Genomic DNA, 25,691 nt, shown 5'->3' with positions numbered 1-25,691 from the left:
TGCAGAGCACAGGCAAGATTTACTGTCTGAGTTTTTACTGCAAGACTTATGTCAGTAGAAAGGCATTTGTGCTCTTGGGAATCAAAGTGAGATTCACCCATTTGTGGCAGGTGTTTTAAGCACTCAGCCTAACAATCTACCCACGCATGGCACTACAGCAATTCAACGACTAAATTAAATCTCTGAATATTAAATTAATGATGGAAATCTAAAATATTAATATATTCTAATTGAATATTCTGAGATAAATTATCTGGGCATTCTCAGCAATTTGATTTTACTTTCATTTCTTAAGGAACTTTCAGCTGCATAAATACAGCTATTAAAGCAATTCAAAAAGGGAACATTTTCTGCTCAGACAAGAGAACTCTAAACACAAAGAATCTAAAAATTTCTTTCATATGATTGATTAAATCATAGAGCCCAAGACAGCTGAATCATTAAATGACTGCTTTCCTTCAGTCCCTCTGGCTTTAGCAAGGACAATATAAATTCCCCATGGGTCTGAATACAAGGAAATACAATATGTATAATTACAGTATAGGCTTGAATGCTGTTGTAAGAGAATTTCAAATGGAGCATTTATGCTGTAGCTGCACTTTTCAATCCATAATGCTGTGTGTGCGCATGCATGTAATGCCCATAAAGCACTGGGCATCTGCTTTCTTCGACCTAGATTCCCAAATGGAATACGCTGGTGTAGCCCCACCAGCTTTGGCAGAGATGCCTGAATTCACATCAGGATCTGGCTTGCTATTTCTGTGAAATGATGGGAGAGTTAAGGGTGACATCCAGTCTTCATATGCCAGCAAGAATACAAACAAAGGAATGTAGTTTGAAGAATATATATAGTGTGGTATGTATTTAGGAACCTGCTTTAAACTGCCTGCTTATAAAAAATTTCAAATGGAGGTGTCAAGAGTACGTTTTCCTTTCCCTGTTCATCCAAAGTGTGCAGATTCCTGCTTTGAATGCACACTCCAAAAGGACAGGTTCATACCAGAGCTGGGACCATGGCAACACCTGACCGTGCTTATTGAAACATTTTCCTGCTAATCTTTCTCCGTTTGGTTTCAAGCTGGTTTGTGTCATGAAATCACAGCCAAGGGCTGTTGCCATCTACCATCCTTCAAAGAAATCTGTGGCTCTACAGAGCAACACCGTGTGCATGATGGCCCATCTCCTCTCCACCTTCTTGGCTTGCTCCTTTTCATCTCTCTCCGGCTGCCACAATAGAGACCAAAGTGTCTAATTTTCAAATTTTGGCCGATAATGCTCATAGTGGTACCAAAGATGACATGTACTGAGAGCCAGAATCATATTTTTTTGTTGTTGTTGTTTGTGGCTAATAAGGCAAAAGAAACACCTGTTCCCACAAAGAATAAGGAAGATCTAGGCCTATTTGTAATCAAGGCTGTCTGTGTCTCTCTCAGGAGAAGTGAGGTCTGACATCCTTGGGGAAGCATTTGCGAGGCCTTTTCTCAACAAACCTTCTCTCACCACAGACAGATGCCATCTGTCTTGCAGCTGGGAGTTAATGGATTCTGAACTGCCAATTTCACAGCAGTAAGCAACGTCATTGATAGAGGAGGCATGAGGGATTTCCTACAATAAAACTATTTAAAAACAGCGCAAAGGTGCATGCTGAAATACCTGTGGATGAGCAAGGGAAATGGCAGTATTGAGGGATGACAGTCCATGACAGTGGGGATTTTCTCAGTACACCTTACATGCACGTCCAGCAGTGGGATTTTAGACTTTTGGGGAACTGTCTCACTACGTCTATTTCCTGAATTAGGACAGGCTACAGCACCCAAATAATCCGCAGAGCTCAAGACTCTGTTATCAAGTCCTTTCATATTAAATATCTGATTTCACCATATAGCTTAACGTGTGCTAAACCCCATCCACAAAAACCTTGGGGTTCTCCAGCATGCTGAAAAGAGCTCTCTGCTCCATTAACATGCATCATGCTGCACGAAACCCAACCAATCAATGGCACCTCTGCTAAGAAGCAAGGCGAGAGTCTTCAGGTATATTATATTCTGCCAACTTTCCAAACCACTTCAGGACTTTCTGATTAAATTTACATAAAATGCATCCTTCCCTCTTATTCCCTGTTATACACATTAGATTATTTATAGTATTCTTGTGTCTGAGATTACCAGCGTTCAGATATGAGGGAGCATGCTGTGCCTGTAGCATGCAATCAAGGCAGTTTGTAAGGGCACTGAGATCCCATCTTGGTCATCTGCAATGGATTTTCTTGCCAGCGTAATGAGAACAAACAAGTTGTTTATTGTAAGAGATCTCACAGGCAAAATTCACCTGTTTCAGTTCCAGATTTGACACAGGCAAGTTGGGAAAATTAGGGTCACTGCAGATCAAGATGGAGACAGGCAGCTCATAAGAGCTCTAGAAAGAACCTAGAGATGAAGCTGGAAGTTTGGAGCATTCCTAAGGGTGTATACAGTTGCAGTGGTTGATACAAGAGCCTGTTATCTAAGCTCACCACGACTAAAAGCTGCTGTCTTTTAAATGAATGTTTTTCATACAGCCCAGTGAGACTGGCTAAGACTTCAGCATCTAAAACTACCAGAATATTTCCATCAGAAGAAGCTAGAGACTGGACCCAAAACTGAGGTAACTTTTTGAAGTTAAAAAAAAAGATGAAATACAGGATAAGCTAATAGATGATTAGATAATAGATAATTAAGTATTAGCTACGCATGTAGCTAAAAAGCATGAATCAGTGAGAAAACAGAGGGTACTCCGCAAAGAAGCAACTATTTAATATGCTATCTTGGTTGATCAGTGTGCCTGCATGAGTCATTTGCTTGGGGAAGGATAGGGATTTCATATTGTTTTTGTATTTTTAATAGGCTTTTTTATGGACCTCATAGTTTTAATAATGAGAGTACCTGACAATTAGTGATGAAATTATCCTCACTACAGTAAAATATTTCACAGCATGTAAAATATTATTCCTAATACAAAGGTGGAAATGAAGCACAAGGAAATTAAAACCAAGAATTTCATAAATGTTTGCAAAATAAATATGCATATACCGATAAAATTTAATAACTTTCTTCAGCTTGAACAGAAAACCAAAATTTGCAAAACACTGATACCAATAAAAAAATTATACCTTATACATAAGATGTTTATTTACAATCTCTGAAGAATTGGTCTTGTATTTGTATTTATAGGTAGATTTTTTTCAGCCACTGAAACTCATCAGAAATTCCTATTTTTTTTACATACTGTTTTTCTTAAACACATTTCCTAGTTAGTGTGGTTGATGCATATGAACAGACACGGATGTTCCTTTGAAAGAAAAAACCCTGTAATTAACAGAGGGTTTTTTTGGCAGGAATAATGTTGTGACTTCTTCCTTTTTTCATTTTTTTAAAAGTTTTTCATTTAACGTATTTTATCAGAATGAAATGCTTTAATGAGCACAGAATTACAGTTGATCCCAGCTGAACCAGATAGGGCTGCATTTTGAGGTGTGTGACTCCCATCAAGCTACGTTCACCTTTGCTATAATTTAAACTTCATTCAGGCACAGCCTTGCTAAAAATACTGACAAGTAACTAATCAACTTCCATAAAATGGAATTTTTACCTTCACAATAGGAAGCAGGAGTGGGAGGGAACCAAAAAGATTTGCCTATGCATTTCAAATTAGTCTGACCTATAAAAACGCAACCAGCAAGTGGTACAATGAAAATGTACCTCTGGTAGTTTTTTTTTTTTTTTTTTTTTTTTTTTTTAGTATTCAGATTTTTCATGCCATCCCTTCCTTTTCTTCCATGTAAGCAGAACCAAAGATATGATAATGGAAGGACTGGTTTCCATTAGTTATACCTCTAAAATGGAAATACAAGCAGGGCTCTCTGGAGCACAAAAAGTCCAGTGCCCAGGAACTGGCATTAAGTTTGAACACTTTATAAAAACTAGCAGATAAAACTGTGACAGACTTCTTTCCATACAAATGAGATTTGTGCTGTAACTTCACATGTGCACTTCTAGCTCCAGTTTGTGAGCAGATGGACACAAAAATATTCAGCGCCCAGTGAGCAAAAGCATGGGAAATCAGATCAAAACTGTTACCTAGATCTAGGAGACAGCAGAATGCTCCAGGGCAATCTGAAGATTATGTGGATGGAAATAACCAGATAGTGCTGGTCTTTGAAGATGTCGATTTGTCCTGTTCTGGATAATTAAAGAGCAAAGCCTAACAGAGAAAGCTGTAACTCCTGCTAGGAATCACCCAAGCTTCATATTCAGGGGCCAGCAAGTAGGCCAGTTGCTGCAGATGAGCAGAAACTTGACCCAAGCCCGAAACATCAGGGGTTCTCATGCTTAATCAAGTTACACCATTTGTACAAAGCTATGATATTCCCTGTCATTACAATACTTTCTGCATGTCAGGAGAAAAGGAAAGCAGCACTTTATAAAAAAAATTCTCACTTTCCTACCCTATTTTTAATTTTTATTTTTTCAGTATTTTCTTTAGCATCTGTATTTAAAAAACACAATGGAATGTATTTTCGTGACAATCTGGGAGCCCAGTGTTTCCAACAGCGAGGTTGTCTTTCCAAGGTTACCTTTCCAAGGTTACCAGTAGTATAAGTGATGAATATAAATTCTCCTGTACCTATATAAAATTTAACATTTGCCACTTCCATTAACACTGGTGTATTGTATTCCCGAGGCCTCATGTTTTATCTCCAGACTGTAAGAATAAAAACTGCCACAGAGATTTCAGTCCTTATAAATCAATAAATTTTCCATGGCACAGTGGTGCCAAGTTGTCCTCGCTGTCTAGTCAAACCCAAAAGAAATCAGCAGGGAGTGGGCCAGGGCATAAGATCATTTTGCAAGTAGCCCACTTATTTTTCACAGGAATTCAGGAATTATTCTAAACTATAATCTGATTTATGGAAATATTTTGACATATTCAGTAATCTTCCTCTTCAGACATTTCTTCAACTTGCTAGGACAAAACATTAGCAGGTCACTCCTCACCCAGCACTGAAGAACATACAGTGACTCCTTGGCAGACTCCTTTTTCTAGGACACACACAAAAACATTTGCCACCTGGTACTTTTTTTTTTTTTAATTTTTTTTTTTTTCAGTTATTACTATTCCTTGTAACATCTCCCTAATTACACAAAGAAATGTCACCAACAATTCAAGTGTACCTAATACTCAGTGAACTGAGCACCTGTACCTTCAGTCATTACAAGAGTCACTGCAAAGTTCACTTGGACTTCTAAAAGACTCAGCCAGCTCCTTGTGTGCTCCCAGACATTGGTTGTGCGTAACAGTTTGAGCTAATTCATGTGAAATGGATAATGATAACAACTCATTTGAATCCAGGCACTGTTTCAAGACGACTAGGTGAAGTTCCTGATGCCAATTGCGCACCACTGTCACTCAAAATAAGTTCTGAAATTTTATAATTGTCACCATTTTCTTCAAAGGGAAGAGCTGAAACATCCTGTGAGAGAATTCTTTTCTTACAGTCAATCTTTCTACTGCTCCAAAAAATACAACCAGCGCCCGTAAGAGGAATAGCAATGTGTAATTGTATTTTGCTAACACTTATCAATAGCAATAATATATCAACCAAATGTGTCTGTCAAGGCTTCTTTCCCCTTCTTTTTCTTTTCCTGACATCCAATAAACCATCACAGAAAACCACATGGGCAAACTTGATCTCAGTGATCATCCTTGTAAAGAAAGAAACCAGCAACATGCAGAGGATGAGGGATCCATCTGCGGCGGCAGGCAGCCAAACTCCTTGAGCCCCACCACGCATCTGCACTGCGACTCGGTGCAGGAAGGGAAGGATGCAGCACCCCCTCAGTGCTGGGTGTCACCAAGCCCAGCTTTACACCTGCAGCCGTTTTCTGGATGAGAGCGCGGGCAAAGTGCCATCTTGGCATCAATGCCGGCGTCTCCTGGGGGACTGGCTGGAAGGAGGCGATTAGGCTGCTGTTCAGCTGGGGGAGGGAAAACTGGGACAATTCACTTCAGAAAAGCAGTGCTTCAGCAGTGTGCAAAAGGCAACTTTTCCTGCGCAAGGAAGGAAGAACAGAGAGCCCCTACTTCAAATCAGCCTTCCCATGCCACGAGCTTGGACTGCACCTATGACTTCACTAGACCCACGGCAAAATTACCATTATCTCCATCTCTTATTTTGCCTTACCCGAACCAGCTGCTGTGGAAAGGGGCCTCTCGAATTTTCTGGCACGTTGATTGGTGGGATGACCCAATCTCGCTTTTGCCGCCGGAGGCCATTAGCGCTCTGATGCTGGCGCCACGGGAGGAGGGTGTCACTTTGCTGCTGCGCCAGCTCCCCGGGTATGCTCTTCCTTCCCTTTGGCTGTTTAGGAAGCAAGAAAACAAACCCAGTTAGTTTTTTCCTCGCTTCTTAGGACCTCTCCCAACAGCAGCGCTTCCCTGTGTGCAAATGGTCACATGTAACTGTGAAAATTATTGTTATTAACATGATATATTTCTGCATCACAAAGACACAATATGCTTTACTGGCAACTCTGCTGCCACTTCATTTTCACAGATATATGGAGCTGTCACTCTCAAATCAAGATGCCTCCCAGAATATATCGTCTTCATTACACCAGCTGCAGGGAGCTTTAGCAGCACTTTGGGGTAAAGACATTTCTGCAAATTTCTAATAAATGCAACCTACCAGAACACAGTAAAAAAGAAGAAAATTCCTTTAATGCCTATGTCATGGGTTCAGGTTTTATATTACAAAGTTACCCTGCTCCTTGGCATTAACAGGGTTACAACAACCTGTGGTCTGTGGTTCTGCAGATGTATCCTGCCAAACCAAACAAATCATGACCAGAGGGAGAGTCAGCTCCACGGCTACAAAGGTGAATTAGTTCAACTTCTTAGTACTTCATGAGAAATGACCTTTTTATAAGAGCTGGCTTTTGAATACAAATCCCGAATACATATTTTTCTTTGTAGCCTGGGAAGTGTAATATATCTCAGTCAGTAAGAAATTTTCATTATTTGGAATGCTTTTGAGTCATTCTTTGTGATTTTTTTTTTAAACTTCTGATTCTGCCCATGGCAACCTTTGGTGTTGTTCACATTAAAATCCTGCAGCATAGAAATGGAAATGGTGGAACCATGTTTTAGACTTCAAGAGCCTGGTACAATGTTAGAAGATTTTTGCTCTACAGAACAAAGAATCAACAAAATGCAGATTTGGAAATCTAGGCCCTTCAGAAGTTACTGAGTCCCGATGTTTAAATACTCTGTGGCCTTCTAAGATTCCAGGAGTTACTGAAAAGTCCAAAGAAAAGGACAAATAACAAAGACGAGCTTGTTGAAAGCAATTTCATGGTTCCATATGACCTGCACTACCAGAAGAAAATATTTAAACTTTCAGAGATCAGAAAGATTGGAAGCCAAATTCTCTCGATTTGAGGTAAGATTCAGTGGGAATACAAATCTCTGGAAGTTAAAATTTTCAGCTATTTTAACTCAGAAAATACAATCTATCCAAAACTCAATGCCTCATGTTAGGTGAGGTGGTAAGAGCATGGCCACCTCCTCCAGCCACTGCTGCCCAGCACCGCCCCTGTTGGGCGCTGGGGCCCAGCCGGGTGCCCTGGGGTCTCTGCCCACGCTGGGGGATGTGGCTGCTACTTTCCCCTTGTAGGTTCAGGTGGCAGCCAAGCTGAGCACGTATCCCAGAGACACACAGACACACAGAGAGAAAAAGGTCACTGACACGACTGGCCACTGACTTGATCAGGGCAACCTTTGAGAGCACTTACACACAGGGCTCACATAAAACACAGACAGCCGAGACCCCTTCCTGCTCTCTGGCTGGTAGGGACTGAAGTTCACTAGTGCAGGCACACACAGTGTTCTCCAGCTTCTCCAGCACATTCACAGATTCCTCAAGCACCAGCACAGCCCTTCTGTCAGCCCAGAAACCCTACCTTCATCCTGGTTCCCTTACCCACCTCACTCCTTCTCCCCAGCTGGTCCGGCCTGAAGTTTGCTGCACACATACAGCACCAGCACTCACACTTGTCCCTCATGCACACCACATTCACACATCCACCAGATGTACAGCATGGACCCCCCTGCCCACCAAATACCCCAGCCTGGACCCAATGCCCTGCTATTCACCAGCTGGTCCAGCTTAGGATTTGCTAGAAAATATACGCGCACCATCTTGGGAATATATGGACATTTGCACGGCCAGCAGCTGGCACCAGGCACATGGGTTGTGGCCTGTGGCCCCATTCTGGCTGCCAGTGTGGAGCCCACGCTCACCTCAGTCATGCCAGTCCCCCCAGCAGCTGGTTTGGGAGCACACACTGCTCCCACTCCAGGGGCTGGGGGCAGAAGGCCCCAGTTCGCTCCAGTAGCTGATGCTCGGCCCCACTCACTCCAGTAGCTGGCACCACAAGTGGGAGACCTGCACTTGGCTCCCATCGCTGCCTCTTTCTCGTCATCCCTTGCTGCCTTGGAAAAGGTCATTAGTCCTTTAGGGTATTGTTAAAAGAGCAGACACTTTCCCTCTGTAAACTCTTACACCCCAAACCCAAGAACACCATTAGGAATAAACAGGAAAGGTGTTTGGGAGACTCTTACAATTTTAAGCTACAGTAACTTTGAGTTTTACTCCAAAGGTGCAAACTAAAACATCCCACACACATTTGCAAGCAGTTATTTATAGGCACTGAGTTCAGTGAGACTCATGGCTTTGGAGTTTATAGTTTGATGTAAATCCATCCACTAACACATTTCAATTCCTGATCTGGAAGTGGAATGAAGCAGGCAGTCACCTGAAAACTAAACAGTATATGCATCTCAGCGGTGGTTCCCAAACTGTGTGAACCTTCTGGATGCTGAAAGTTGGACATCGCAGCAAGGAGGCCATTCTCACAGCTTGATTGTGGCCCTGATCGGTGTTACCTGTGGAGTGCGAACATCTACTGGCTGCAACTATTGGAAGCATTTGTGCAAAAATGCATCTATTTTTACTGCAAACCTTAAAAATGAGACAGTTCGAACAGAGCAGAGTTTTCACAGAAGAGACAAAATGCAGTCTTTTTCAGTCACGCGCATAGCCACATTTCTCAAATCCTCTCTCATGCTAATTCATGCCACCGAGGTGACTGGTGTTTTGTGTTTGCTTGAATGCTGTTTTATACACCTTCAACAAGCATCGTCACTAAGCTGCTGCAAGATCACTACAGTACTGCTCAATATTTAGATGTTGTTCTAAAAATATTCACTTAAGTGTGTAATGAACAAAGAAAGAGCATCACGCTACAACAGCAGGAGACTTTTTTGGGATATTCAGGAAATTGATAGGTACTGTTGAACTCATTCTTCCTATGGGATGCAATATGTGACTTTCGATAGAGTTTTCATCTAAAAGGGGCTTTATCACCAGAAAGATATCTTTTCTGAACACAGATGAAAACAATGTTATCTCAAGAAGATACTCAGAAATGAATGTCAACATGAAATAGGACTACCAGACAAGAGCTACAGAAAAGTAGATATACAACCCCCCCCCCCCCCCTTTTTTTTTAATTGGTTTGTGATTCCCAAATGGGATTCCTTTGAGAGCAGGTATTTGGATCAGTTTATATAATTGGCAAGTGAGCGTGGGGACAGATTATGAAAGGATGGTCAAATAATTTGTGCTCTGCTGAGTTTACACAGTGGAATGAGTCTGAACTAAAGACAGACTTGAGAATTAACATGAATCCCAAAGCTCTGCGTATACTGAAATAATTAGTGTCAGCTCAGCAAGGCAGTACCAGCCTTTTTAGTCTTTATGAAATATTTGCTGGCAGGTGACTAGACAGTGACTAGCTTGCTTGTCACTCTTGATGATGTTTTCCTACATTAGAATAAATCATCAACATGACTCTGAATTTGGTATGTAGAATTTCAAAAGCATCTTGCAACAACAATTTTTTTTTTAAACAACAGTTCTTTTTTATCTTCATTTGTTGACGATGCATTCTCATGACCTTAATTTCTCTGGTGTTGTTTAAATACGTTGTACATGTTTTCTGCTGTTTAAAAGCTGTGAGACAAATGCAGTAACAAAGTCTGGTGAGTACAAATGCCAGAACTATTCAGATCTCTAACTGAAACATCCAAGAGCATCTCTGGAATAACAGCAACAACTAACCACGAGCCCCAGATAACTCTCCTGTACTTTTGAGTTTTCAGGGATCTAAAGTTCAACTCAAAAACAGAATATGACACCAAATTAAATTAATTATAAAATACAGCTTCAAATTCTGTTTTTGCTGAATAACAGTTTTCACTGAGATAACAACTGCTCCTTCTCTCATTGCCTTACTGGCCATATGCTTTCCAGAATCTCAGGCAGAGATCTTTGAAAGATAAAATATTCCTCTACCTTTTGTAGTGTCATCAGAACACAATCTGTCCACAGTCCTTATCGCTATCAAATCAAGCATATCTGGTGCTGCTGCTTTAGGGTGGTTTCCCTCCTGTTGCCTTTGTGAGGTGCTTTCACCCTGTTATGCATGAAGAAACGATGACAGGCATTTGCAGCAAGATAGAGAGAAGTCCATGATTTCCCAAAACTCCACCTAGTGTCTTAATTATTGGGTTACAGGAATTATGATATCCTCCAATTCACTCTGCACTCACAGCCTCAGAAAGAACATTTTATGTGTTAGGATCTGCTCCCACTGTGCTGAGTTCAGCAGCAGAGCAGACAGCAGCAGCACCAAAGAGATGCTCTGCACCATCAATGCAGGCTGAGACTGAGCTTGTGTCTAGCTGCAGGAGGTTCTACTACAGCACAGCATTGTCTATCCCTCCTCCATCTGCCCTAGCTGCATCCCCAGAGCAGGGAAAGAAGCTAAAGCTGTACCCTAACGTGATACTTGAAGGCTGCGTTTGCACAACTGGATTTTTATAAGTATGTCTGTGTTATGCATAAAATCATCCTCTCTACACCAACAAACAACACTGCCAGTATTCATGAAATGCCTCCAGCCTAACCTACTCTTCAGCAACTCCCACATCTCAGATCCATTCATGAGCACAGGGAAGACAAATCTACGGCTCCCAATTTTCCTGATGAGCTGTAGTCCATGTCATCTCAACATCAAATTCACCAGACATACCGTTAGAAGAACTGTCCTTCTTGCGTGTCAGGAAATCTGTCCAGAAGATACTGCATGCTGTTCCTGGTCTCTGGCATCTGAACTTTGGTTTTAGGCAGAAACTAAAAACCAGAAACCAAGAAAAGCAGATTTTCTGTTCAAAGCCCACATGCTCTGCTCTCATGAAGAGTCACATCATCTCCTTAAGACACAAGCCAGGAAGACTGTCATTGAGCATGATTCCCGAGCTCTGTTCCAGTGGTTTTCAAATGGCATCTACAAACCAACACAGTTCGGGACTACCTAATATGTCTGGAACAACTGAATTTGTTTTACATCATGTTGGAGATATCCCTTTAGCAAGGCTACAAGGGTAATGAAATCCAAGTTGCAATACCACAGCTCATTCTACAGCAGAAAGAGAAACACATGCCAAATGGAAATTTAAATCCACTTTCCAGTCTGAAAATGACACGGTGACGTTTATAATTCGTTACAACACGATCAAATACCAAACATAGAACATGTGAGCATGGTCTTTGGCAATACAGATAATTAAACAAGCATACGATTCTATGATATAAAATTGTCATAATTTAGTAATTATGCCTGTCTATTACTTCAGGACATTGATAAGCTAGAGAAATACAGCTAAACCAAAATGGATGAAAATCTTCAAGTTCAAAGAGAAAAAGTGATTACGAAGTGTGGGATGAAGAAAAACAACAGGACAAAAGACCATGCTGAGATGTAAATTTCTTATGGATTTGGATTTGGCATGATCTAATGCCTTAGTCTTCCTGTTAGGGCAGAATTGTTTAAAGCTTGCTAAGGAAGCAATGCAAACCACTCCGTGCTAGCTGTATTATTTAAAACCTACATCCTGCAAACCTGGGATCACCTATGTGCTGCTCTGAGGTGTTCCACTGACTCTTCCAATGGGCTTGTCATCCATACAGATATGGACACCACCACTGAGGTTAAATCAAAATGCAGCCATTGCATCTTCTGCTAATAAAATGTTTCTTTCTATGAAAAGTGCATCTACAGTATTCATTGTGAGCAGTGGTTGGACAGGGAGTCTGTCTCAGAGCACATCCTCCCTGTATTTGGTCAGGAAGTCATTAATACACGGAGAATAAACTGCAGGACAGTGTGGCAGAATTAATTCTCTTTGCAACTCTTGTGTTTATACGGTGTCTATCAGTTAAAATGAACTTGAGACGTACGGAGGTGAACTCAAAACCTTTTACTGAAATGGCAGGTCAAGCTCTCAGAAAGTAATGTGAAGTTGAAGGTAGCACAGCCTCATCTGTGAGGACTGTGGCAGAGATCTTTCTTCTCAAAGGCCGCTTTACAGAAGGTGTAGGGCCTTCCTGAAGTCTATGCCAGTGACTTCAGTGGCATCTTAATGGAGTAATTTTCAATGCCTTTTCAGTCTAGCATTGCATTTAACGATGCAATAAAACCTGCTGCATTCAGAAGAGGACATTTATCTACAACCCTAGGGACTTGGGTTTCAGGCTTGAACACCAAATGGATTTAGCAAACTTTGCTCCAAATGGGTGAGGTTGTTAGGTGCTCCAATGGAGCCCATTTATGCCATGACACCGAGAGCTCATAGAGACTCCTTGCCTGCATTTAGCACTGGCAATAAAAGACAAGGGGGAATAGCCATGTGGCTGGTTTTATGTTCTTGCCACTTCAGTCTGTGGCTTAAGACCTTTAATTTTTGGGAAACTCAGGCTAAGCTCAATTCCCACTCGCAAAAGAAGTTGAAGAAAATACATAGTAAGAAGAGGATGTGTGGGTTCCCTGTAATACCAAACCCTATGTGTACTAGTGAAAAGAAGGCTGTGAACCACTGACTTTCCACTAGTGCATAAATAAAACCAGTGAGTGTGAAGAAATACCAGCTTTCACCTTCCGCTACACTTAGCAGTAGCCAGTCTTGCCAGCTGGCATGTCTCCCCTCCCAGCCAACCTGCCTTTGATATCCGTCAGCCTCTGGCTACAGAGACATCTGGAAGTTATTATCCAGCAGAGCGTATCACAAACCCATTTACATAATATAATATCATATTTTGTGTTCCTGCTTAGCTGAACATTTTGGATCACTCTAATGTTTGGGTAAATAAGCCACCATTCTCTGCATATAAATAACTGTGCGTCTTAGGGTATGTTTGTTAGAGATTATTAATTTTATAGGGCTCAATCCGCAAAATGGATGGATGCTCTGGATTCAGCAATAAAATAGACTATTCCTGCATTTGAAATAAAATCTAACTGTGATAGAAGGTGAGGTAATACGGCTTTTATTCCCCAAGTATCAGTATTATTTACGATTTAACTTTTTTTATTTATATACTGGTCTTATTATTTTTACAGAATCTTTAAGACTTTGCACTAGACATTTTTCAGGAAAGAAATAATACTTGGCTTGCTTTGTTTCAAGTGTCACTCCTAGCGTTTAACTGAGGGTACGTGTTTTTAATACACTTTTATTAATGCTAGGAGATACAAAGACAGCTTTAGTCCATTGTTCAAACATATTCACCTTCATCTCTGTTATCAATATACATTTTGAAAACTTCTACCATTTTCTACCACAAAAAATCGATTTAAAAATATTTAATCTGAAGCATTTTTGCTTGTTTCCATGGTAGCTGTGAAAAGGACAGGAGGAAATGGTATTTACCAAACACAAAATAAGACAATGAAAATATAGCTTAGTTCCTTAACAAAGGGAACATGAGAGCACTGCTAAATAAACAGTTGCATGAATTCTGTTCTAAGAAGACAACATTTTGCTGACACCAGGGATGGCAGTGGAGGACGAATGAGCTCTTTTTTCCCAAAATACACCATTTTCCCAGTTTTTGATCTTCTAGCAGAAAGAGATATTTCATTTTGTGTTTTCATACAGTATAATGAAAGGGTTGCAGAACAAAAGGCAAATTTATTTATTTTAGGGTAATTGATTCTTTTGTATTTAGGTCATTGCTGAATTTGCCAAAGTTGAAGGCAGGAAAGTATAGTTTTAAGAAGATGAGACTTCCTATTTTAGACTTTCTTTTATTACAGTCTGTCTATGTGAAGGTATTCTTTAGGAACCATGCAGGTAAGGAATCCATAATTTGTTTTTCTCCTTATCTACCTCCTGGAATTCTGCAATGACTATCTATATTAGCTCTATTTACTAATAGTTTTAAGCACAGTGGTAAATTTAATCAAAGAGAGCATCATATCACGTCCCATTGCCATCAAGACATAAATTGCTATTCATGAATGATTTGTGTCAAAGTGTTCTAAAAACTAGTGTTTTAGCAGCAAGATGTTCCAATGTGCGCAGTACTTCAACAGGGGCATTAAATTAATGTGTTTGCAGAGAAGCCACTAATTGACAATGAGACGTGATTTTGGCAGTAGACTTCTACTTTAAAGATAATGAACAGTGTTCAGATATAGAGCAGAACCCCCTCTGCTCCTAAAACTATACTAATAATTCCTGGTGTAAACAGGAATAGAGGGAACCAATCCTGACAGGATATTTCAAGTGCCAAATCAAGCTGTTTGATCATCACGACTTACAAAAGCAAACAGTGGAACCTCAGCATTTGTGACCTTTATCAAATCTGGCTACATACAGTCAGGAATGTTATGTTTGGTTAGGAACTCATTAAACAAAATTACCTCTCCATTTATAGAAACCATACAATTACAGTATAAAACATTTTAATTAAATCAGCTAGTTAAGCAAAAATTCATTACTTTTTTTTTTTTTTTTTTATCAGTTAACAGTGGGGCTGCATAGAGCAGTTCACATTAGAGTCAATTAGTAAGAAAAATTGTCAGATTTGGCAAGTGCATGAGCTTCCAGAACACATCAGCTGACAGGGAAAGAAAAGTTTGACTAAAATCGAACAGAGTTATGGCCCCCAGAGGAGGAGAATGAGCCATGTAAAATGCACACACATGCATCAGGCATGCCAACCACACAAGGAGTCTGTGTCAAAGCTGAGCAACTGTCTGAATGTGCAGTGTTCCTTGATTTCTGAAAAATGATGCATGCATGCAGATTTAGGGTTGTGAGGTACCTGGCTGGCTTTGCAGGCTTTGGAAAATTTTAACCAGCACAACTAATAAAACGTGATCAGAGTGACTGAGGAACTAAAACCTTCTTTAGCATTGTAGAGACTGCAAAGCAAGAAAAAAGCTGAAAAAGAATACAAGGTGAAACCAGGAAATATTCAAACAGGTAGGCTATAATGCTTGTTTGTAAGTGAGGCAGGAAAAGATCGCTTTTTTGCAGAAGATGCAGCAGGGCCTTTACTGGGCAACTGTAATTAAATGCGAAGTCTGGACTCCAGAGAAAAGACACCCACCAGCTCACAGCAAAGCTCACGAGGTTGCCACAGAAGACTCTTATTCAAAATGACAAATGCTGTTTAATCTCTTTGATCAGAAAACCTAACAAGGTTAGTGGTGCAGATAAGTAACTTGTAGACACAGATGGCAGCCAACGTGCACGCTTGTGTCTTGAGCCAGCATGGCTTTTCATGTGGCTGCTGACCAGGAGACCCACTTTGGGACAGAACAGATTGATTTCCCAGTACAATTTAATCAATTTAATTGAAATTCAGAAATTACCTGCACTCACCCACACCTTTCATTTGCCCAAACCTTTGGTAAATTATCATTGTTTTAAGTCAAAGTTTGGTTAACATCACCAAAGCACCTCAGATGTTCTGCTTTTGTATTAGCAGAATATGGAGACCTGCAGGCAACAAACACATTACCAAACAGTCACAAAATGCAAAATGTATGTCTAAGGGGAGAGGAGTCTTGACTAGGTTGGAGAGGCAGCATTGTATTGAAACTTATTCTATAGTGCCACACTGCACCGATGATTAGAGGTATTGCCTGTACTGTGCACGGCTTTCAAGATTTCAAATGACACTCTTCCTCTTCCATTCTCTGGAAGAATTGCATACCAAAGCAGGTACATAAGAAATCTTTCTGCCTTTGGTAGAATCTTTTATGGTTCCCACAGGTTTCAAGCACCTGTGATCCTTTCTTGTCATTGTCAGGCTCTGAATATTACAAGAGCTTTCAATGAACAGAAGAAGATGACATCATCTACAAAGCATAGCTCTTGATGTACTTTTCTTTCTCATTTTAAGGCTTGAACATCTTATCCCAACATGAAAAGTTCTGATGAGGCTGTTTCCTTGTAAAGCTCCCCACATCAACTTGACCTTTTCACATTCCCTTTGTAAGATCTAATCTTGCAATGCTTCTTAGGTAGGATTGTTTAAGAAACATCTAAATTACTGTTGTACTCTATCTTCTAGTGTTTACAAAAAGACACTTCTACCTTCAAGTTAATGTCATTCTCATAATTGGAAGAAGCCATACACAATGGCTTCAGAACTACAAGTACTTCTCAAGAGTGTGGCTATTAAATTGCATAATACTATGTGCTCTTCTACATGTTACCTGCTTTGATATCTATAGGACAGGAATAAAGGTGGTGGATCTTGTCATATATTATAAAGTACAAAAAAACACACAAAAAAACCCCTAAACCGACACACTACTGTAGCTTGATATTAGCTCTCTCATTCTGCAAGTATCTCATCGAGAAAAATGCATGAAATATCTGGGCTGGAAAGCCTCTTCTTCTACCCCAATAAAACTTCTAATGAGTAATTTTATGGGCAACATTTTCAAAATTGCTCCAAAAAGCATTTCTGTTGCTTCCAGAACTCAGCCTGTTACAACTGCACTTCATCACAGAAAGAAGCAGGAGAAAATCTACCCCTTTACAATCCTGTGAAACATTACTTAATCTCTTTTTATTTTTCTAAAGCCACGAGGTTCAAAAGCTACTTGAATTAAAATAATCATAACGAATTAAATGTAACAATATTCCTTCTCTTCATAATGTTTGCAAGTAAAAAGATCACAAGAGATTTAAGAGATCACAAGCACCACTGCTCCTTTAGCACAAAGCAAAGTAATTCATTCTGGTACTTCTCCCCAGTGCTAGTATGCGAGTTTGCCCTTTCAAGTTATCCTTTGGTTATTTCAAGAGGCTCTTGAGAAAAGGCTGTTCTTCTTTTATTCCCCAGTACTGGAGTGCACCTAAGCATATGCTTAAATTTGAACACATGAACTCATTCAATTTATCCCCATTTGCATGCTGAAATTTAAGTGAGTGTTTAAATGCTTTGCTGGACGGAGAGAGTATTTGAAATCCCACAGCTACCTGGTGGTACCAACAGCCTGCTTGACCCACCCGGCTATGCTGGACACTCGGGGCTGCCTGCTGCTCCTCGCTCCTTCAGCTGGTGATGCCAAGGAGGCAGAGCATGCAGCCGCTGCACTACCAGCATCCAACCAGCAAGGACCTGACCTCCAGAGGCTGGGAGGATCCAAAGCTCTTCCTCACCCTGAGCTTGTAACAGTGATACTGTCTCGCTGGGCAGAAGAAAAGAAAGATGGACTCTCAGGGCCCCTGACGAAGGCTTTTATTTATTTATTTATTTATTTATTTATTTATTTATTATTTTTTTTTCTCTAAAGGATGTGGCTGCATGAAGGCATTTTTGTCTTTTACTCAAACTTGTGTTTACATGCAACATGGATCACCACAACAGCAAAGAGTTTTTTTTAGGAGATTCAGTCCAAAATGTTTTTTTGAAGCAGCAGTCAGACTCAAGCAGTTAACAACAAAGAATGTGAAACCAGAGGTCAAGCGCTTTGATCTCGCGAGGGCACGGCGTACATCACAGGCAGGCAGTACGCAGCAGTCCGAGGGCTTTGTTTTATCAGCAAAGACTTATTTCTGTGTAGGTAGTTCGATCCTTACGACTTCTTTTTGTTTGAAGGAAGACAGATCTGGAGTGAATTTCACTTCAGGATGATCTTTCTAGTATGGCTTTGAGCCTGACCCTTGGTAAGATGCTGACTATTTAAGAACTAAATGCAGTGAGTGCAGTGCTCAGAAAGTTCACGTAGTGGGCTGATTTTCCAAGGCAATGAGCACCTGTATGTCATATCTTATCTTGGTTTCGGTGCAAGGCAATCTGATTGAACACACCTGAAAATCAGGTCAAGAAAGTTCACATGCTGTCACAAACAGCACTTTCTGCTCACGCGACGAGTAAATGCTAGATGTTCAAATTCACTTAAGCATGGAGTCAGACAGGCTCACCTGATGTGTCTCCAGCAGACTTCCACAATTACCATGATCAGTTTCACTGGTAACAGCTATATGATATTAATGTATTAATTTACCCCCAGAAGTGGTCAAACAGGGCAGTCTTGGGGCATCCATTGGACAGCATAATGAGCTGGTCCTGAAAACATGCATAAATAGGGCTATAAAAAGGCAGGATGAGAAATACAGTCCTTTTTCTTCATCCCCTCTCTAGGGATAACACAGCTTGCCATAAACTCCATCCCCTTGATGCCATGTATCATACCTCATCCCAATACAGGGGAAGGAGGGAAGGGAAATAATTGAGGCAGCTTTCCCCCCTGCTCCTTCCAAGCACACCCACTTGAAAGTGTCAGGGTAAACGGGAGCAATGGAAGCACAACTCCTGCTCAAGATGTCATTTTCTTCCATCAAGGGAAGGATACGTCTTCATTGCTCCCAGGCCCCATGCAGAGCATCCTGGCTAGCACAATAACTGAGGTCATAAACATGATCGGTGCTGAATAAGCCTTTCCTTGCCTGGAGACCTTTGTATTTGTGATCAGCAATAAAAGGCTGTATTGGAATTTAAAATCTCAGCTAGGTAAAATGCCAGAGATGATTATTTAAAGGCTTTAAATCAAAAAAGCTGGCTGTAAGAATCAGCTTTTCACATTCATATTGTATGGATGTGGATTCCTACCTCAGTAATGAAAGAAGCCCCAAATAAGATGAGACATAATAAAACACAAGCTAGGCTTAAGCAACAATTGTTTTTTGACAATATTTCTCAATGTTTTAAACACTAGCTGCATATCCACATATTTGCAAGATTTTAATTGCATGATTTCCAGTGATTTAACAGTGAAAATTACAGTTAACAGATTTAACAAAAATTTACATATTTCCATGCTCAGAATTTGAGAAGCTAAGACAATGAGAAATTTAGGTTTACACAAACAAAGAAAAGAAAATCAAAGAAAACTTTTTTTTTTTTTTTTCTTAAGTAAATCACTAGCAGCAAAGATGACTGTCATCCTACATGTCCTGAATTTATCCTGGATATCCAAGCTCTTTTGCTATAAATTCCTTTCTATGCTGCATTTCTGTGATCCCAATTTTTAATAAAATTGTGATCCCAATTTTAATTCATAGAGAACAACAGAGAAACAGGATAAACTAAAGAAGAAAAAAATGCCAGAAATGACTTCTCATTTTTAGATGCATGCAACCACTGAAAAATAAAACTCAAAATGAAAGAGTGGGCCAGAACTTCAGACGAGACAAAGCAGCACTGGGAGTGAAGGATATGGAGCAGCAAGGAATGACAAGGAGCTTGGACTGTATGGACATGGGGATAGTGTGGTAAGTGGAGCACTAAGGGCTATACATGCATTCATGCACTTCGGAAGACTCGAGTTTCTGCAAATAAGAAGCAGAGGGCACTCTGAAGACTGAAGTCTTCAGCAATGTCACTGTTCACAGACATAATCTTCATCTGTGGACTTGTGGTTAAATCAATATCCAATTGTTATACATAACAGCATGCTCTCAGAACGAAGACATTGCACTGCTAATTCCAGATAAGTAAGGTCTGGCTTTACTGGGTTTTCTTCTGGAGAATTATCCCACTCAAGTTTATCTTTCATAAATGCTGACACAAGCTACAAGGACTTAATATTATTTCATAAACAACTTTTTTTCTTTTCTTTCTTTTGCTTCTTTATTCCAAATTATACCCACAGGTCTGACTGATACTTTCAATTGGAACAACAGGCAGCCAGACAAGAACAGTGTAAGAAACTTTATCTTAAGTATTTATTGTTATGCTAGAATATCACTCAGTTTCCTCTGGGGTAATTCGGCACTCCTGTGGGAAATATGTGACCTCATTTGCATTTTCTAATTGAATTGCTATCAGGTTTCCTGCAAGACTGAACAAAAAAAGTTCTTAGACTTACTAACACCACTTGTATTAACCAAAAAGTTTACCTTCAAATGCTTTCTGGGGAGGAAGGAAAAATGTATGCTTCATGTATCATAAAATGTGTTTTTAAATATTTACCTTCTTTGCCATGATTTCACCCTATTAGCATTAAACTTTACTGTAGTCGTTGGATTTTATTTTATTTTTTTAAAGCAGTTGCCAGAGAAAATTTGCAGATTTGCCCAGGTTATTCAGTTATTCAATGCAATTAGCACATTTATTACGCCAACATTAAGAAGCAGGGGAAGCTGTCACTGTATTGGGTCACTTGCCATCAAAATGCCAGCTTGCACCCAGAATAGCTGCACAGCTGTGGAATCTGAGGCACAGGCACAAACACTGATTTTGCAATGAAAGCACCCCAGGGGATGCCTATCCTGACAGAAGCTACCCTGAACTGATTTGCTACTCACCCTGAGGACATGCTGGCCACCAGCAAAGCTCTCCAAACCTGCTATGTGAATTTCCTTTCTTAGATACAGAGATAATAAAGGACCACAAACACAAAGGATCGCGTTCATGAGGGTCTTCTCATCTGAGCCCTCCTGGGAAGTAGGCTGCTTTTTGCAGGCAGGCTATGGAAGACAAGGCTTGGTCCTTCAGGACAAACTGAGTTTTCAGTAGACCAGAGACCTCGCTTCTGGCCCCCTGCAACCTTGGCTACTACCTCAACAACATTAACTCTCCTATAGCATTCGCTCCGTACTAACCATTTTACTCTGTACTAACCTCCACAAGAAGCCAAATGTATAACAAGGGCCTTTCAAGGTGTGATGATCATATATTCTTGAAGCTTTAATCCATAGAAAACCATAAACTAAATTCAGATTTGGCCTTTTAATGATGATTCAGGAAGGAGAAGAGGGGCAGCAAGATTTCCTGGTGCAGTGAAGCTGCCCCAGCTGAGGGCCGCCAGTCACGGAGAAACACCCTGAAACACAGATGCTGGGCGAGCGAGCCAGAAGGACTTGTTTGTGCTGTAGGTGCCAGCAAACAGAGATCACTAGGTGCAGTAAGGCAGATTTCATGCCAATTATTTTTAATGTCTGGGAGCTGTTTAGCATTTTCACAAAATCAGTCACATATTACCAAGTAAAATGGAAACGGATGCACGCACTAGAACAAAGAGTTGGTCTCTCTCCCTCTCTCATGTTACCTCCTCCTTTCTCTCTTGCATTTGCCATCCCCATACCCTTAATATACCACAACAGTGTGAAAAGTCTTTAAAACAATGATGTAGTTATGCTTGAGTCGTATTATACCTTACAAAAACAAATGTGAATTCTGTTTCTAGTAAAAGCCATGAAATGTAGTATATTAGGGTCACGGCCTGAAACATATTATACTGGATATTGTTGTTTTGTTTTGTTTTTAGCATAAACACTATTATTTTTGAAATAAACTCATAATCATATTTATTTCTTTAGTAAACAAAGGATTATTTTGTTGGCAAAAAAGCACAAGCATTTAAATAAAATAGAAGTCAAATGCCTGCTATAGGAACCCACAATAAAACTCCTTGTGACCTTGTCATTAGTCTTGTTTTCTATATTTTTTCAGCCTCAAACTACACACTAATAAGGCTTTTAGAAAGGAGGGATATGAATTTTAAAAAGCTTAACGCTCTCTATTTTGAACCAGAGTTCAGCTTATATTAACATTAGATGAGTGTTGAACCAAATATTTTACTAAAGCAGAAATGTGTACTTACTCAGTTTTCTTTCTGCTACAAGAAGAAATTTAAAGCAGTCTATAAGACACCTTACTTTGTGCCTTCAAGAATTAATTACTTTTAGAGGGAAGCAGTATTTCTTTGGTTAGAAAACAGCAAATACAGCTGACATAATATACAGGGCTTAGCTCTATCTTGCACAAGCCAGACTTTTACTGAAGAGCAGCAGAAATGTATTTATATGACTCTAAGCCACGCAAAACCTCAGGGGTCAGCCCACCGGGTGACTAATAGATTTAAGCCTCTCCAAGTCTTTTCCATCTTGTCTCACACATGATAAAAAATTTCCCAAATGTTGCAAACTGTCACGTTGCAGCATTCTTACAATAAGACACAAAAAACCTCTCTCATTCTTTCCCCTCCTCTGCCCTCTCTGCCCAAGTGCTACAGCAAAGAGAAGAGGAGAGGAGAGGCCAGTCTTGCTATTTGACAGCCACCACCGTGCATTAATCCAGTCTACAGCCACAGTCAAGTGGCTCTGCCTGTCCGTTCCCAGGTGACATCCACCTTCACCCTTGCTCTGCAAGGTCTTCAAGATCCAGCAATAAATCAGGCTCCTCAGCTAATTTCCTGCCAAATTTATGCTAAAGGTAACCCCAACTATAACAATGTGTTTAAGCAGTTTAAGCATAACTGGCCATCCATTAAAGTTTTTTTTTTTTTTTTTTTTTTTTTAACAGGCAGCAGACAGCATAACCATGTTTACTCAGTGTCACACATGATCTTCAGCCCAGACTAACATTGAAAATGAAGGAGAACTGCTGCTGAAGATAATATGGAAGAGGTAGGCCAGAGACAGCTATGCAAGGAGCAGAGCAGAAGAAATGTGTTTTTGTGGAGCAGTCCCTGATTTCATTGCCACCGTGCAGCCCACGGCTGTATTTAAGTGAAGCAATATTGCTGTCAGATTGCTGGGCAGGGACAGATCCTTCCTGCTTTTGAGCTATGTGTATGAAACTAAGCAAGCAAGCAAGCACTGATAAACTCCTGTCTGAAACACAGAATGGTGCGGGCTTTGGAGCTGGTGTTGACTCCAGCTGTGGAGAAGGGAGAACTCTGGCACTGAGCAGAGGCGATGTTTGCCACTGCGGTGCCACGTTGTGTGTCGCTGCCCTGCTGGTGCTCACAGCCTGTGAGCAAATGTCCCTTAGCAGGCAGCAGCAATGCTCCCTGTCCTTGCTGCTCTGGAAGAAAACAAGCCCAGATGTCCATCTGGAAGCCCTGCCTGGGTACACGCATCACCCCTGAGGAGCTGCAGGACCATGCAGAGTGCTCGTGGAGAGCAATGAGGCACTGTGAAAGCTGGGGAGATGTCTGCAGCGCAGCAGAAGCAGACAGTGCATGACTCCAGGACTACACTGTCACATAGAAATCTGAATTTAACCTTGTTTTTCAAGATTATGGTTGACTTGGCCTCTGGAGAGAGAGAGGCACCTTCTGTCTGCAGGTTTTATTTCAAGTTGAGGTAGAGTATTAGCAATGAGAAGCAAACACAAGGTATATAATAGCATATACCTGCAGTACATAACAGATCCAAGTGGTTATTTAAATATACAAAAGTATGAGCTTAGAGAACGCTTCCCCACTGGCAACGTAAAATCATTTACATCAGGGAGGATCAAAGAATATTTGCATGAAATTTGCTGTTGCTTGTGCCATTTTCTACCTGGACACATGCCCTGGAAGCACAGACCAGATGACACAAACAATCCTATGCTGCACGTGACTTTTAAAGGCTTAAGGAACAGAGGCAAACGAAGAATGAAATAGGAAAACAAGTTCTGAAAATATCTTACCTTGTGTCCATTGTGTTGCAACTTCTCTCCCACCAGAAACCTGATGATCGCCTCCCATCTGCCCAGGGTCTGGGGATCCCAGGCGGTCACCATCAGGATCAGCTGCTTTGAGGGCATTTGCACCTGGTGGACAGCATACATGGTCCCATCTGCTCTCACCTTGAAGTCCAAGCTGTTGGTTTCATACCGAACTCCCTTGTTACCGGCACAGTTATTAAATTTTACTAGAACAGAGAGCAAGAGATGGAAGAAACGTGTGAGATTGGCGTGATAAGAAAAGCAATCAAATACAAGTTTCAGACATTTAATTTTCACTGATGTCTTCTATATCTCTAATAACCATCAAGGAAATGATTTAACTGTTTCTTCGACCTTTCAGGAGTGCTCTTGTGCTTTATCTCCATTCCCAGGGGAAGAAGTTGTAAGCCATTTTTAAAGTATTTGATACAGTTTCATTAGATCTCAAACACAGCTGTTCCCCATTTCTACAAGTGGATTTCTCCCTTGTTGCCATTATCTTTTAAATTCGACTGGAGTCTATTACCCACACTGTGGGTATTTTTTTGCACGAAATGTTCTCCATTTCCCTAACCCTTCAATAACCTACTTACCAGATAGCCTATTTGCACATTCTTAACTGAAATTTAAAAGCCCAGAACAATTCCATTATCAGAAATATAGAGGCAAAAAAAAATTACATGAAGAAAAACTAAAACCATTTTGGGGAGCGCATTCACTGCTGGAAGCAGGTACCCACAACCAGAGCTCCCATCCCACCCTGGCTGACCACTCCACACACTGCAGCTACAGCAAAAAGGAACTGTAAAACTTTGCTTCACAAACCACAACTCGTCATTTAAAAGCTTACACTGTCAGATCCAAGCTCCCCAATGGCTGGTATTTTTATTTTTGGCGTTTTTCGGTCAAATTCATTTACAGTCTAGTTTGAAAACTGTTTTTATTGGCATTATGAAGCATGTCACATACATTAGGCTGGAAAAAAACCAAACTATTGTATGACAAAATTGACAAATCTGATAGAAATTGAACCTGCAGCTAATCACATAGGAAACAAAACACTTTCTGCCATTCAAGTAATCCACGGGGTGGAACACACATGTGGTGAAAGAAAACATATTGTACCCGTAAAAATATCTCAAGTGAGTGTGAATGGATATACAGCTTCCTAGCTAGTCCTGTTACATGAGCTCTGTAATGCTGCAATTTCCGAGAGCTTTGCAGCAATGCTCCAAGATAAGGAATACCATCTAGCCCAGGTTTGATGTTGCCTTGGCAGGCACTTTGCAGAAGAAAAGCAAGGTAAGATGAGTCCTGCTTAGACTGGCTGTGGTGGGAGAAGGGATGCAGAGGCAATTCAGGCTAGAGGAGCTCCTGGGGCCAGTTTGACCCCAGCCATCTCTTTCTCCCTGTACCATAGCTGACTGCTTGTGCAGTGCTGCTTTGAGCTGAATCAGGGACTAATCTGGATTTAAAGGAAAACACCCAGGGGATGCCAAAGGGGAAAGAAAAAGGAGCAAGGAAACTGCTAACTGAAAAGCCCCCAGTACCACCATGCCATAGAGAAGTGAGAGGAGCAGATCGTGGTGGAACTTCTTTCCATAACTGGGGTGCTGTGATCATGCCATAACCATACATCTACAAAGGCTTTTTCAGGCTCTGTATTTATTTAAGCCACATTAGTACTTCTTTATGTGTGTAAATATATATATATTATAGCATATAATATATATATAATAGTAAATTATTCAGCACAAAGTAACTGTCACACACTGATTTACAA

The 25,691-nt window shown here is 40.6% G+C and overlaps 1 protein-coding gene across 1 annotated transcript in view; it reads right to left on the bottom strand.

Moving 5' to 3' along the window:
• The window catches only part of CDH4 (cadherin 4), a 453,649-nt gene that overhangs the window by 153,045 nt on the left and 274,913 nt on the right, over positions 1-25,691 (bottom strand). The window contains exons 3-4 of the mRNA XM_084296942.1: positions 23,891-24,114; positions 6,221-6,397 (exon numbers count right to left, since the gene is read on the bottom strand). Coding sequence (XP_084153068.1) covers positions 6,221-6,397; positions 23,891-24,114 — 401 coding nt within the window. The remainder of the gene's footprint in view (positions 1-6,220; positions 6,398-23,890; positions 24,115-25,691) is intronic.

The sequence above is a fragment of the Netta rufina genome, assembly GCF_964035555.1.
Source record: "Netta rufina genome assembly, chromosome: 16".
Classification (NCBI taxonomy): domain Eukaryota; kingdom Metazoa; phylum Chordata; class Aves; order Anseriformes; family Anatidae; genus Netta; species Netta rufina.
This window is presented reverse-complemented; position numbering and strand designations above follow the sequence as displayed.